This window comes from Callorhinus ursinus, unplaced genomic scaffold, assembly GCF_003265705.2.
Source record: "Callorhinus ursinus isolate GAN/ISIS: 27379988/994484 unplaced genomic scaffold, GSC_fseal_2.0 scaffold8, whole genome shotgun sequence".
Lineage (NCBI taxonomy): Eukaryota > Metazoa > Chordata > Mammalia > Carnivora > Otariidae > Callorhinus > Callorhinus ursinus.
In genome coordinates this window covers 72,689,202-72,703,682 of record NW_027397070.1, presented here as the reverse complement: position 1 = coordinate 72,703,682, position 14,481 = coordinate 72,689,202, and the positions used below count along the sequence as shown (strand labels likewise).

Sequence of the window (14,481 nt, the reverse complement as noted above, 5' to 3'; positions counted from 1 at the left end):
ACAGGAAGACCCTGGGAGGCCCGTGGGCTGAGGTTGGAAGCTGTGTATCGTCAGGCAGGGAACAGGACAGGCTCTGAGGAACGAGAGGTGGGCGTCTAGAGCACCAGCCAGCAGCAGCGAGACCGCGGTGCTCGATGTCAGAACGCCCTGGAGGGCTAGGACCTGCTCTCTCGGGCCACCCCAGCAGCCAGCTGTTCCAGCCTGGGCCTGGTGCTGGCCCTCGGGCTCTTCCAGGGCGGTCCTTCCCCGCCCCTGTCCCTTCTGTCCAGCCGGGCTGGCCCCAGACCTGGACATCAGCACCTGGCATTACATGGACCACGTGAGCAGGGCCCCCCAGGCCCCCCGGGAGCCCCACTCAGCCCTGACCTGTCTGTGCCCTCAGAGTGCAGGCCCCTGGGGCCTCAGGGGCAGCCCTGGGAGAGGGCCCTTCTGCCAGCTGGCCTCACTTGGGAGGAGAGCGTACATTTTCAGTTGGGCCACCACTTCCTCTGTAATTTGCAGAAGCGGCTTCCAGAGATACCACTCCCTCTCTGCTCCTGTGTGCTTCAGGGAAGAGTGAGCAGTGCAGGCCCCGGGGTGGGGGCGCTCAGCACCCCGGCTTCCAGAACGCTGCAGACCTCCCCAAGGCCCTGCCTCAGGCAGCTCACCGTTCTGAGGAAGGAAATCCGGCCCGGGGCGAGGTTGGCGTGTCCATCCCACCCATGCTCCTGGGGCTCAGACGCACCTGAATGCCTCACAGGTGGACTGGCCTCCCAGCCACTCCTCCCTTGGGGACCCCACTCAGTACCCCCCAGCCGGCTGGGTCTCTGTTCTGGGGTGTGCCCTGCGCAGGCTCTGCTGTGTGACCGCTGGGAGCAGCTTGGCCCTTCTCTTTACGGGGCAGAGTCCTGCACGCGATCCTCCGGCGCCAGGCCACAGACCTCAGGCAGAGAACGCCCAGGGGTGGCCCCGCTTCCCAGCGTAGGTTGTGGGGGCGGGGGGCAGATCTGAGACCTGGGGTGGGACAGGCAAGGCCCAGTGACCCTCCAGGCCCGCGCCTCCCGGCCTATCTGGGAACGTCAGCCTCAGAAGGTTAATAACCTTCTACTGTTTCTAGAGTCCCCTTTGTCTGGATTTTCCAGGTAGGCCTTGAAAGTCCTTGCTAAGTCAACAAGGTTTCTGTAGCTTCAGGCACATATCCCGGCCATCCTAGTCAACGGAGAAACAGTGACAAGGGCGGCTGGGTGGCTGATCTACTCTTAGGGTGCAGCCGTTGGCTCCCCATGGGTGTCTCCCCCTGAGTATGTGGCCTGGGGTGGGAGCCAGCGCAGGAGCCCCTCTGGGCCCAGCCTCCGACCTGCCTCACCGGACGGGAGCCAGCGGGCCCCCAGGGCTCTGCTGTGCCGTCCGCACGGTCAGAGGATGGGTTTAGAGCACTCGCCTCCCGCCGGACACTCTGGCTGATGAGAACAGAGGCTGTTTCCGAGGCGCCTCTGCTTAGGCGAGGAAGCAGGCACCCTGGACGGTGCCCCTTACCTGCCAGGACCCGCTGTGCCTTCAGAACGGCCCACACTCCGTGCTCTGCAGGCATCATGGGCGCTGTCTGGGGGTCCTGGTCCTGCCCACACGGGGTGATGTGCTGTCACGTGCTTCCAGGTCGCATGCACTTCACATCTTGGCTCATTATTTCAACAGGAAAAATTCCTAGAAGGGATTTTACATGATCGAAAGTTAAGCACGTTGAGGATTTGGGATACATGTTGCAAAACGGTGCTCCAACACATTTGTGCCCGTTGATGCTCCTATCAACAGCAGGAAAGGGCACCCACTTCCTCACACTTCTGCCAACACTGAGAATCAAAGTTCTTTATTTTTGCCAACCTCATAGGCAAAAAAAGACTATCATTTTGGTGTTTATGTTCACGTGTCTTTGATTACAAATGGAGTTGAACATTTCTTTTTGAATTTTTAGGAGCTGTTTTAATTTCTTTTGTGAATTATCTGCTTATTGGCTTTGAAACTTATTTTAATTGATTTGTAGATATTCCTTTATATATTAAGGAGCTGCTGTTGTATCCCATAGGATAAATACAAGATTTGGCACAAAGTAAATGCTCACTAAGCATCTGTTGAATGGCTTCATTTGTGATTTAATCTGATTTCCCCAAAGTCATTTCACTTTCTCTTTCTCCAGGTCATTTTAAACTCTCAGAGCAAACTTCTCAATAGGATCGACAGATTGTATGACGAGTACTAGGCACTCTTTTAGAGCCACCATGATATCGGAACCCTCATATATGCCAGGTGAGAGCGCCCTCCCTTCACGTCTCCTTTGACTTTAAACATTTAGGAGGGAGCCTGTAAGCAGTTTTGTACAATGTGCTTTGCCTCAAACGGGGATACTTAGTTCAAAACCTAGCATGCAAAAATAGATTTATCGAAATAAAAACTAAGTCATAAACAGTGAAGGTGGAGACTCTCCGTCAAGACATCAGGGGACATCTGTTTCTTTATTGTTTTGAAGTGCTAGGAAAGAGCAGGAACAGGACTGGGGGGGCACCAGGGCCCCCCACCCTTCCCATTTCTGGGGCAGTGCAGAGCCCCAGAGCTGTCTCAGACGCCCCACAGGAGCCTCTCACCCCGTCTCCCGGGGCTTCATCCACCCCAACCAGGAGCTCTTTTCCCCGGAGGTCAGGGTCCCCTGTGTGGACCTGCAGGGCAGCCCCAGCAAATACAGGGTGCCCTCCCCTCCTGCCTGAGATCCGCGGCGGCCCGTACCCCCTGTGCCCCCCCTACCCGCCGCTGCCACCCCGGTCTTGGGGAAGAACCTATAACTGGGCCTGGCTGCACTCACGTCCCTGAGCGCCAGCCCCTTGCCTCCGCGTGGGGATGGCAGCACCTGTCCAAGGCCTTCAGAAGGGGGGGTCCAGGGGGGTCAGCCACACGGCCACCCTGCCCCATCACGTTGACGACTCTTAAAAATCCAGTTGCCAAGTGTCGACGAGGCTGTGGAGGAACTGGAACCCCGTGCACGGTTGGTGGGAGCAAAAGGCGGTGCGGCCGTGGGCAAAGCCCCTGGGCGGTTCCTCAAAAAGCTGAATATAGAACTTCCCTATGACACGGCAATTCCACTTCTGGGTATTTACCCAAAAGAAGTGAAAGCAGGGTGTTGAGGTGAAGCTCCACCTCATGTCCCGGGCAGCAGGACTCACGGACAGATGTGGGAACGAGCCGGGTGTCCCTCTGCAGACAGACGTGGGGACAAGCCACAGACGGACCTGGAGATGAGCCGAGCGTCCCTCTGCAGATGGACATGGGGACGAGCCGGGTGTCCCTCCCCAGATGGACCTGGGGACAAGCCAGGTGCCCCTACTGCAGACAGACGTGGGGACAAGCTGCAGACGGACCTGGGGATGAGCCGGGCGTCCCTCTGCAGATGGACGTGGGGATGAGCCGGGGGTCCTTCTGCCAAAGGACACAGGTTTGGATGGCTCCAGCACACGGGACTGTGACTCGTGTGCTGCCGGCTGGGTTGTGGGTGGCCCTTGAGGACATGGTCCAAGGGAGAGAAGCCAGGCACAAGAACACCCCCGTGGGGACCTCCGGAATGCGGGGGGCAGGCGCCCGGGCAGCCGAGTGGAGCTCCGGTGTCATGGGGATGGGGTATGGGTCTCACAAGATGACAAGCGTCCTGTGGAGGGGCAGCGGTGGTGGCTGCATGGCAATGGGAATGTCGCCAACAGCTCTGAGCTGCCCACATAAAAATGCAAAGACGGTAACTTTTCTATTACGTGCATTCTACCAGAATCAGAGCACTGGGGGAGATGCGTGAGTGGAATGACCGGGCGTCAGGGTCCGGCCGTGAGGCTGATGGACCCTGTCGCTCGGGGACGCATTGTTGGAGGCCTGACCATGAAGCCCCAGCAGGAAAATAAGCCAGGTGCCGCCGGCGGCCCGCACTCTGCAACAGTGGCCCTGCCCGGCCAGGCTGCCGAGACCGGGCGAGGTGCCCTGGCCGGACACCCGCGGCGAGGTTAGCCTTTGGAATGTGCTGCTTTCCTAACCCAGTGGACGTCCATGCGGGGAGGCCGCGGCGTCGTGACTCAGGGGCACGAGAAGCCACAGCTCCCTTCCGTGCTTTCACCGAGGCCCGGCCAGACCAGGGGGCGGGGGGACGCCGTGGCCAGAGGAGCCATCGGCCTGCATTGGCACTGGGCTGGCAGCTGTCCACGCTCCCTGCTGACCTCGGGAGCATGTTTACGTCGGGAGCATGAGTGCACGGGGGAGGAGAGGTGGGGTCCAGGGCTAGGATGGCGTGGCATCTCCGGAGGAACGGAAAGGCAGAGCCCAGGGGCACAGGCTCTGGGAAGCACGCATCACCTTGGAGGCCACAGACGCTCATCCCCATGATGGGTCCCAGGGGAGGGTGGGAAGGAGGAGAGGCTCCGGGGAGGCTCTGGGTGCAGGTCGGGGGCTCAGAGGGTGCCCAGGAGAGCAGGCTGGGCAGGAGCGGGCGGTGCCTGGCATGTGGCAGCTTCCTTCCCCACGGCAGGTCCCCAGACAATGCGTGAGGCACAGCCGTGTCCCTGACCCTTAGCGCTGGGGTCGCCCCTCGCAGCACAGCACTCTGTCTTCATGACTCATCCACCCACATGTCCCCTGCCCCTCAGGAGCACCCGGGAGGGAGGGCAGGTGAGGACCGACCTCGGGCTCTGGCAGCGCGAGCATGGGGTCGGGCCTCCTTGCTGTTGGACGGGGTGGTGATGGGCAGGCGGGCGTCAGGTCACACCTTCCTCCAGAGTCCTCCCTGACAAATGGGCACTGGAGTGGGGCCTGGAGGAGTCCCTGTGTCCAGGCATGGATGGGACACGGCAGGGAGCACTCCCCCGGGGCACCCATTTGGCACGCCGTGGCCCATCAGCCAGCCTCAACATGTTCCCGCTAGGAAGTGCCTTGAAGCCCGGGTCACCCGTTGGCAGAGGTCCGTGAAAGCTTGTCTTCCCCGTGGGCACTGGGCTGGCTGGGTGCCCGAGGCTGTGCACTGACGGGGCCCCTCGGGTCCCCGGAACTCCAGAGCCCTGAACGTCTCTGGGCCTTGGACTCCACATGGCACTGCACAGTGACTCAGGGAGAATCAGCACGGGGACGCTCACCGACGTGATGCCCCAGAGCCTGTTTTCCATTCCCGTGCTGGTTCACTGCTGTGCTCTTCCCAACTGATGGGGGCGGCAGGGAAGCCCCGGGCTGTCATGTGGGGTGGGCGTGGGGTCTGCAAGGGGACACCTGCCTACACGACCCCAAAGGACAGCCCCAGCGTGAGAGCTGCCGGGAAACCAGCTCTGGAGTGAATCCCAGGACCCCTGCCCTCTGGCCCCCTGAGCTCGGGTGATGAAAGTGTATCACTGACTTCTAAAAAGGCACAACCTGGACCGACACAGACGGAGAGACGTTGTGGGACACCGGCTGGCACTGCGGGTCGAGGACAGGGCGGAGGCCACGGGCTCCGACGGGCGGGACCAGGAGCCTCGTGTGGCAGACAAACAGAGCAGAGCCCCGAGGGGCCGGACACAGGGTCTGTGCGCAACGGTGGCATTTATATGCTCTCAGATGCAGAGGGTCCAAAGTCAGACCAACAGGTGACAGCTCCTCACGGCTTGAGAGGCCAGGACCCCCAGGAGACCACCTGCTGGAACCGCGTGAAGAGGGCGTCCAACAGGCTCCTGTTCTCCGCGGCCGGAGGAGGTCCTGAGGCCAGAGACTAAGGGAGGGCAGCTGGCGGGAGCCCGGCTGCCACGTGGCTCGTCCTGCACATGGCGGACAACCATGCCCACGTGTGCAGATACAAACACACGAGCCGCCACACCAGGCCAGAGTGGCACACAGGCCCGTCGGGGCACTGGATGGACGACGCCCGAGGCTCCTGCACGTTCAGGAGGCTGCAGGCTCTGACGAGCTCCAGGTGCTACAAACCTGCACATTCCATTTCCACGGTAGTCTCTGCAAGACTACAAATAGACCTAATGGTAATTTCCAAACCACTGGGGTGGGGGGGAAGCAGCATTCAAGAACTGAACAAACCCAGAAGGGGTGTGTGTTTGCTGGTGCAGAAGAAAGAACGTGTTCCAGCCGCCCTCCTGGGCTTGTGGATGGCCTCCTTCTCCGTGTCCCAGACACAGAGTCTGCCCTGCATGTGTCCCTGTGCTCGAATGACCCCGGGGGTTAGGGCCCTCCCAAACGACCTCCCTGTAACCTGACCACCTCCAGCCACGCTCTGAGCTGCTGGGGGCAGGTCTTCACCAAGTATTTTTCTGGGGGTGGGGAACGCAATTCAACCTGTCACAGAAGGCGGAAGGGGAACAGAAAGGGCAGACAGAAGAGCACAAAATGAGGGGGAAACAAAACCGTATCAATATAAACGGACCGCACGCAGTAACAGAGCTCAGAGCGTCCAGTTTTCAAATCCAGCCACAAGCTTCTCCTAAGTGTCACATCTAAAACATGGGGATGCAGATGGTTCGGAGGTAGAAGGCTGGAAAAAACACACCAAATGGATAGTAATCAAAAGAGAGCTATTTTTGACTCAAGCAATAAAAGCCTTTCTGCTAAAAGCATTATCAGAAATTTGACCTCTTTCCTGTGGTTGCTGCTTCAAATTCCCACAAACTTAGAGGCTTAAAAGTGCAAACTTACTATCGTCATCGTCCTGGGGGTGAGCCGTGGGAGATGGGCCAAGATGGGGTGGCACGAGCTGCATTCCTTCCGGAGGCGCTAGGGGAGGATCCGTTCCCTCGCCTGCTTCCCAGGGCTCGCGGCCCCTTCCTCCCTCGGCCAAGTCACCAGTGGCTGCCGGAATTGTCACGACCCTCCATACCCCTCTCCTGCCTTCCTCCCTCTTCTGCAAGCAAGGACCCCGTGCTTACATCGGGCCCCTGGGTCATCCGTGATAGTCTCCCTGTTGCTCTGTCAGCCACTTAGCAAGCTTAATTCCCTCTGCGGCCTTACCTCCCGTCCCAAGGGCTGGGTACTGCACCAGCCCGTGTATTCTGTCCGTAATGCCGTCGGGTTGGAGACCAGAGGTCGGAGAGTCATTTTAAGGAACCCACTTGGAAACGTGTAAGCACCTGGTGTGTCTAGTCTGGAGTTAGCCTGAATCTTACCCTTTCTTAGCGCCATAAAGTCTCTCCCAGGTGGTGCCCAGGGAGGCCTGTCCTCATGCTTTGTCTCTGTCCCACAGGAAACGCCAGTGCAGTAACCAGCCCTGGGCCAGTGACCGTGCTCCCTGATGTGGTCACCTCGAACTGCAACGGGTCCTTCGAGGACAGCAGAGTGTTCCTGGTGGTGGTGTACAGCGCGGTGTTCGTGCTGGGGCTGCCAGCCAACTGCCTGACGGCCTGGCTCACGCTGCTGCAGGTGCTCCAGGGCAACGTGCTGGCCGTCTACCTGTTCTGCCTGGCGCTCTGCGAGCTGCTCTACATCAGCACCCTGCCCCTCTGGGCCATTTACATCCAGAACCAGCACTACTGGACTCTGGGCATCTGGGCCTGCAGGGTGACGGGCTACATCTTTTTCTGCAATCTGTACGTGAGCATTCTCTTCTTGTGCTGCATTTCCTGCGACCGCTTCATGGCGGTGGTGTACGCCCTGGAGAGCCGCGGCCGCCGCCACCAGCGGACCGCCGCCCTCATCTCCGCGTCCGTCTTTATTGTCGTCGGGCTCGCTCACTGCCCGGTGTTTAAAATGGACGAGAAGAGGACATGCTTCGAGGCATCGATGGACACCAAGATTGCTGGGTACTACTACTTGCGCTTCACCGTGGGGTTCGCCCTCCCCCTGCTCATCATCGTGTTCACCAACCAGCGCATCTTCAGGAGCATCAAGCTGAGCACGGGTCTGAGCGACGCCCAGAAGGCCAAGGTGAAGCGCTCGGCCATAGTGGTTGTGACCATCTTCCTGGTCTGCTTTGCCCCCTACCACCTGGTGCTCCTCACTAAAGCCGTGGCCTATTCCTACTACAAGGGAGACCCGGGCGTCATGCATGCCTTTGAAGCCAGCCTGTGCAAGCTCTCTGCGGTGTTCCTGTGCCTGTCCACGGTGAACAGCGTGGCCGACCCCATCATCTATGTGCTGGCCAGGGACCATTCACGGCAAGAGGTGTCCAGAATCCACAAGGAATGGAAAAAGTACTCTGCAAAAGCAGAAGTCACCAAGCTCACGTGTTTGAAGGACTCAGAGGAGGTGCCACTGCCCACGTCGCTCACAAACGACTCCACATTCCCCAGGACTGTCCACCCATCAGAGTCAGAGCCGGCCCTGCGGGGCTCACTGGACACTCTGGAGAGGCTGAATGAATAGTCGCGCTGAGCCCAGTGTCCTGCAGGGCAGGATGGCCATCATGGGAGCCCAGGGGCCAGGGCTGTGGCTTCCCCATCCACTGAGAGCTTGCTAGCCACAGTTCATGGCGCTGGCTGTGAAGCCCCCTCTGGAAAGCACGCCGCCGATCTCTCATTCCTGGAGCCATGCCCTCTGTAACCCCCTGCCCCTCAGGGTCCCAGCACCCCTGGGCGGTCCCACTGGGCCCCGCACAGAAGGTGGCAGCATGCCCAGGGGAAGGGCGATGCTCCAGGCTGCGGGGTGCCCTGGCAGCACATGGCAGGCAGGATGGTCTCTTCCTCTGCACTCGAGTTGGTTGGTTCACCCGGCTATTAGTGAACAGCAGGGCCTCGGCAGAGGCCTCGTGCCCACCTAGTGCTGCCAGCAGCTGGCCCAGGCCACGCACGGAGTAGGTGCCCGGTCAGTATCCACCGTGATGACTGTATCTTCCGCGCTTCTCTACAAAGCATTGCTTGGATGACCATGATCGTACAACCCGGGACCTTTGTGTCGTGCCCGTGCAAACTGGGAGCTTCACACAGTGCCCGGTCACGGCGGGACAGCTGAGGCCTGAGCGGTGGGGGTAGCAGCCCAGCCCCGAGGGCCCTGGGCTGCTCCGTGCTGAGCGGGTCTGAGGCCACAGGCTGCTGTGGACCCTACAGCGGAGCTTCCAGCAGGGCGGCCGGCATATATTCTGGAGGGTGCCCAAGCCGGGAATGCTGGCGGACACCCCAGGAAGGGTGACACGGCCACCAAAGAGCCTCGGAGAATAGTTGGAATTCCTGTGCATCGAGGCTTCCTGGCTTCACTGTCAGGGGGGAAGCTGCTGAGGGCTCAGAACAGGGGGGTCAGGAGTGAGCAGGTGACGCCCAGGCCTCCATCCCCACAGCAAGGTGTGGATGGAGTTCGGGTAGAGCACGCCACCATGAAGCCTGGAGTCGGGGCCTGGCTCTGCACCAGCCAGCATCGTCACACCCAGGTCACGGCGCAGCCTTGGTTTCCTGCCTGTAACAGGGTCAATAACACCCACCTCCCGGGTCAGTGTGGGGGGCTGACCCACTATCTCTGCTCAGGCACTCTGAAATAGGAGCCCAGCAGGCTGCATGCCCCGCAGAGGGGCCCGGGCACCCCCAGGCGCCTGCCCTTCACAGGAGCTGTGCCGGGCCATGGTGCCAAGTTACGTTCTCGTGTCTGGAAGGCAGCAGGCAGTCCACTGTCCTTCCTTGCAGTGAGAGACATTGAAAAGACACAATTAGAAAATAAGTCTGGAAATAAAGTTGCAAAAATGCATGCCAGTCCCAAGTTCCTTTCCGATGAAATGATGTCCTTTACCTCTTCGGGCACACGCTTTCCTCCAGGGCTCTCTTGGAGGGGTGTGAGCCCCTGGGCTCTCGAAGTGATGTGCCGTGGCTTCTGGGAACTGTCCAGAATGCTCTGCGCTAGGGAGAGAGCTGGGTGCCGCGGGAGGGGCCCGTGAGCCTTCCATGGGGTGCCCTGTGCTGGTTTGCAGGGGCTGCTGTAACCAATTAACACAGGCCCGGGGGCTTGCCATGAAACTTGTTCTCTCCCAGTTCTGTCTGGGGCTGGAAGTCCAAGATCAGGGTGTCGGCAGCGCTGGCTCCTTCGGGGGGCTCTGGAGGAGGACCAGTCCCGGCTCTTCTCTCAGCCATCCCCGGCCCTCCTCCGGTCTCTGCCTCCCTCTTCGCGGGCCCTTCCCTGGGGAACCTGTCCCCACCTTTCTGTCCCACGGCCTCCAGTGACCAGCTGGACACCTGCGCAGGGGCTGCTGGCTTCTCAGCTGTCTGGCCCAACGTGCTCTGTCGAGGCTTTCTGTCCTCTGTCCTCGGGGAGCTCAGAGCCTGCCCCTCGGGCACCAGGGTGACCAGGCTGTCTGAGGGCCCCTGGCAGGTGCACAAGTGTCCCACCTGGGGGTTCTTCCTGGGTCTTTCCACGCTTCAGCCTGAGAAGCTGCCACAAGCCACCTGGTCCCGGCGCCTCAGTACTGCCCTGGGACCAGTGTTTTCGGACAGGAGGGAAGGACGACAGGTGGGCTGAGGTCACTGGCACGTGCGGCCCCAGCCCTGGGCAAGGGGTCGGGTGGAGGCCTCCTCAGGTAGCCAATCGGGGCACGCCTCCTCCGGTGTGGGCGGGGCCTGGCGTGGGCGGGGCCGGCGTGGGCGGGATCAGGTGGCTGGAGCCGGGTGCGCGGGGCTAGGGTACAGTGAGCGGGGTTCCAAGGTCAGAAGGGGTGACCTGGAGGGTCTCCTTCGCCGGCCGGTCTCGGAGGGTGTCTGCAGTGACGGCTTGGGGCCGCGTGAAATGAGAAAATGTGTATGAGGAGGGACAGTGACCACTGGGGACCAGGAGAAGCTCTGGGCTGAGGGCCCAAACAGCTGGGGTGTCCGCACTAAGACACCAACCGATCCACTGTACACAGCGTGCAGGGCGCGCTTACCTTAGCTGACGGCTGCTAGGGGAACCCTGATGCCATGGGCCAGCTGCATGCTGGGTGCGGGGCCACCCAGGGCAAGGTCTGGGGGGCAGCAGGCGGAGGGCACCAGGTCCGAATGCCAGCTGGACAGGGGCAGCTGGGGAGGGCGTGGGCAACGGCTGGCCTGGGCGCCAGTGCCCAGCTTGACCCCAGGCCCAGCCTGCGTCAGTGCCCCCTGCCTGGTGGTGCTCCCCTCCTTGATGAGTAATGCTATTGTCTTCACTCACTGACCACAGACCTTCGCCTTTCATCTGACTCATGCTGTTTATGGAAACTTCTCTGGTGAGCAGTGGGGTTGCCGAGTGCTGGTGACCAGATCAGATATCTGTGTGTGAGACCTTTCCTCGCCCACCCACCTGCTCCCTCACACGCACACACTCACTCTGGGCCTCGCTCCTCCCTCGTTCCTGTGGCTCACGGCTGCCTTCCCGGCTCCCTGGACAGGGCCTGTGCCTGGGTAGTCCCCTTCCGGTTCCTCAAGGAACCCTGGGGGACAGCCGGCCGTGTGCATGGACAAGCACCATGCCAGCTGGGGCGCCCGGCCAGGTCACCCGACATTTCAGCACCCACATGTAAACCAACCTACTGGACCGTTCGACCAGACGCCCTCCAGCTTCCTGCCCTGACAGACGCTCCTGGTCAGGTGTAGGGCCGGACCCCTCCTCAGCCCACCCCACTCTCCTGGTACTGCTGGTGGCAACCTGGGCGCAGCCTTCAGGAGAGGCCAAACAGCAGGGACGGGGACTCAGGATGGGGTAGCTGGGAGTTCTGGACTGCTGTGGTCTGCAGGGGGTCCCCCCCGAAGCCTCCTGACCCCAGGAGGGATGTTGCAGGGGAGGGCCTTGGGGCAGCCCATGTGCAGGTCCTCCTGAGTGGTGCCCAGGGAGTGAGGAGCGCTGGCATGGGATGCACCCCAACATGGCACGGAGCACTTAGGCTCCCCAGACCATCTGAAGGTCTCCTGAGAACAGCTCACAGTTTTCGGGGCTGGCCACTGTACCTGCCCACAGAGCTGCTGGGTACACTGAGTTGTGTATGTCCCTGGCCTAAGCTGGCCTGACACGAGGGTGTGCTCAAAGTCAGTTAGACGTTGGTCTTGGGGTCCTGCACACATGCCAAGTTAATTCCTGACAAAGGGCCATGCGTTCCCAGGGGTGGCCCCTGGAGGTGTGGTGCGTGGACACCAGGGGGCAGCACCGCCGCAGCGGTGGGGGGGCTGGTGGTGGTGGTGTGTGGCCCTCCCCAGTCCCAATCTCGGGGAGGAACCTTCCTGGGGCCTGTGGACAGGGCAGGTGGAGCCCAGCCACCTCCCCGGCCGGCCGGCTGAGCCCGAAAGCACCCTGGGCCCAGAGCTGGGTCTGAGAAGAAGAGGAATGGCGAGCGGCCTTGAGCCCTGGTGACGGCATTATTGGCAGTGGCATCAGCCCTCTGCCCGGCTGGTGAGATGCAGCAGGGGCGGGGTGAAGCTCAGGACTGGGCTCCTGGAGGGGGTGGAGGCCACAGGGCAGAGGCTGAGCTCCCGGGCAGGGCAGCGTGGAGGCGGCCAAGTGAGCCATGGCTGCAGGAAGCCCTCCCAGGATGCGTCTAGCACACCTCCGAACGCCCACCGCCGGCCACCGCATCTCAGGCTCCCCCTGCACACCTCCTTCAGGGCAGGGCCTCCTCGTGCACTAGAACCAGTCAGAGGGTAACAGGTGTCCGTGTTGGCGTCCGAGCCCCTCCACGGTGCTGGCGGGAACGGAGAGGGAAACAGCCTGGTGGTTCCTCAGTGAGCCACGCAGGAGTCAGCCCTGCCCCAGCAGCACCCCTCCCCGTGCCGCCCGGGGCTGAAAGCACGCAGCCACATGGATCGTCAACACTCACTGAGGCTGGAGGCTGGAGACAGGCCAAACTGCGGTCTACCTCACGGTGGGACACAGGCAGCATGGCAGACGGACGGAGAACACCACTGAGTGACAGGAGCAGACCCGAGAGGCCACAGTCAGTAGGATTCCATTTCTGTGAAATGCGCAGAACTGGGATCATGAACACTCCTGACTGGCCTGCAGTGGAGCAGCCCCGCCCCGTCTGCCCTTCCTCCCCTGGATGTGGCCCCGGGGTGCGTAGCCTGCATCCAGATCACCCAGGGGGGCCTCCTGTTAAAGCAGGGGTGGGAACTAGCCCCGCGCTTTCTGAGTCAGAGAATTTGCATCTGTAACAGGTGCCCAGGAGGTCCTTATTCAAGTCCACACACTGAGAGCCTCTGGTCTCAGCCCAGTGCCATCGGAATGGCACGTATCCAGTTCTGGCCAGTGAGAGGTGGGCCAGGGATTCAGTCTGCCTCCTGGAGGAAAGGCTCTCCCTTTCCCTGGACCTGCTGCGAGGCCAGGTACAAGGTCTGGAGCTGCGGCAGCCGCTCTGAGACTATGGGCAAAGCCGTCGGAGCAGAAAGCCGGCACGAAGGGGAAGGCCTTTGTGTCCTGCCGCTGCTCATTCCACTGCTTGGCCTCGTCAGGGCTAGTGACACTCCCCTGTAGTCCAGCTCCTGTTCCCCGGGCCCGCTCCACTCGGAAGGCGAGGCCGCCGTCCCCCCAGCCCTGCCTCCTTCGGCTCTCCCACATTGGCACCCCCCGCTGTGTCCGCTGTTGCCTCTTCCTACTGTCACCCCCACGTTGGCTCACACAAGCTGCCCAGGATGCCTCCTTGCACACTGCAGGCCCCGCTGAGGCTCCTCCCACCACTGCCTGCAATCCCGCTCTCCTTTGAGGTCACATGTTACACGCTTTTCCACAACCCTCCAGACTATTCCTAAACATTTACTTGTCTACGTGGGCACCTGTGGAAACTATGTGGAATTGTTTTGCTTTTATCCAACTTTTTATTTCAGAATAATTCCCAATTTACAGAAAAGTGGTACACTCAGTGCAAAAACACACTGGCTTCTCTCTCTCCTTCCACAGATTCCCCAATTGTCGGCATTTTAGGGCATTTGCCTTATTAGTCACTCTCTGTTCCGTATAACAATTTATTCCTGCACCATCTGAGAATAAGTTGCAGACACGGTGCCTGTTGCCCTTAACACCCGAGAGAGTATTTTCAGAGCCACGGGACTCTCTCCTGCATAACTGGTGCAACCTGAAAGATCGGGAAATCGCCGCTGACCTAACGCACGCACTGTCTCAATGACATCCTCTGGGGTCTCTGCAGAGTCTCCTGTGCCTTCCGCTTGTCTGCTGGACCACCTCGGGGGGAGGCCCCGTCCTCCCCGTCACATGCTGCCACTCCTGTGGAGTCCCGGCACCAGGGCGAGATGGCACCTGGCGACACCCTCGCCGCGGGGTGAGCTGTGAGCATTCCGTACTCATTAGTTAGTAAGTAGTTTGTGGGGAGAGGGTGTGAGAGTCTTCGACGAGGCTGGTGTTTCCTTCTGTCTTGGGGGGGTACACTCTTACATCTGGACTGCTGGTTTGCTCGAGGGAATACTGTCTGTAACCTTCAGTCAGCTCCTGCGTCCCTCTGATGCGTCCTTACCTTCTGGTACAGGATGCCGAGGTCACTCAGCTCAGCCTTTTCTCCAAGGAGACCCGGCCCCTTGCTGCCAAGAGCAGTGAGAGCAAGAGCTGGGCGCCGGGGATGCCCGCTGGGGCCGGCCTCCACAAACA

General features: G+C 60.8%; 2 protein-coding genes across 2 annotated transcripts in view; both read left to right on the top strand.

Moving 5' to 3' along the window:
* The first annotated feature begins 2,173 nt into the window (after nt 1–2,173).
* GPR132 (G protein-coupled receptor 132) lies at nt 2,174–9,639 on the top strand. The gene is made up of 2 exons (XM_025869243.2): nt 2,174–2,283; nt 7,214–9,639. The coding sequence occupies exons 1-2, from the start codon at nt 2,223–2,225 to the stop codon at nt 8,329–8,331; spliced, it is 1,179 nt and encodes a 392-aa protein (XP_025725028.1). The 5' UTR covers nt 2,174–2,222; the 3' UTR covers nt 8,332–9,639.
* The window catches only part of CDCA4 (cell division cycle associated 4), a 30,509-nt gene continuing 18,225 nt past the window's right edge, over nt 2,198–14,481 (top strand). The window contains exon 1 of the mRNA XM_025869245.1: nt 2,198–2,283. The gene's annotated coding sequence lies outside the window, so the exon portion shown is untranslated. The remainder of the gene's footprint in view (nt 2,284–14,481) is intronic.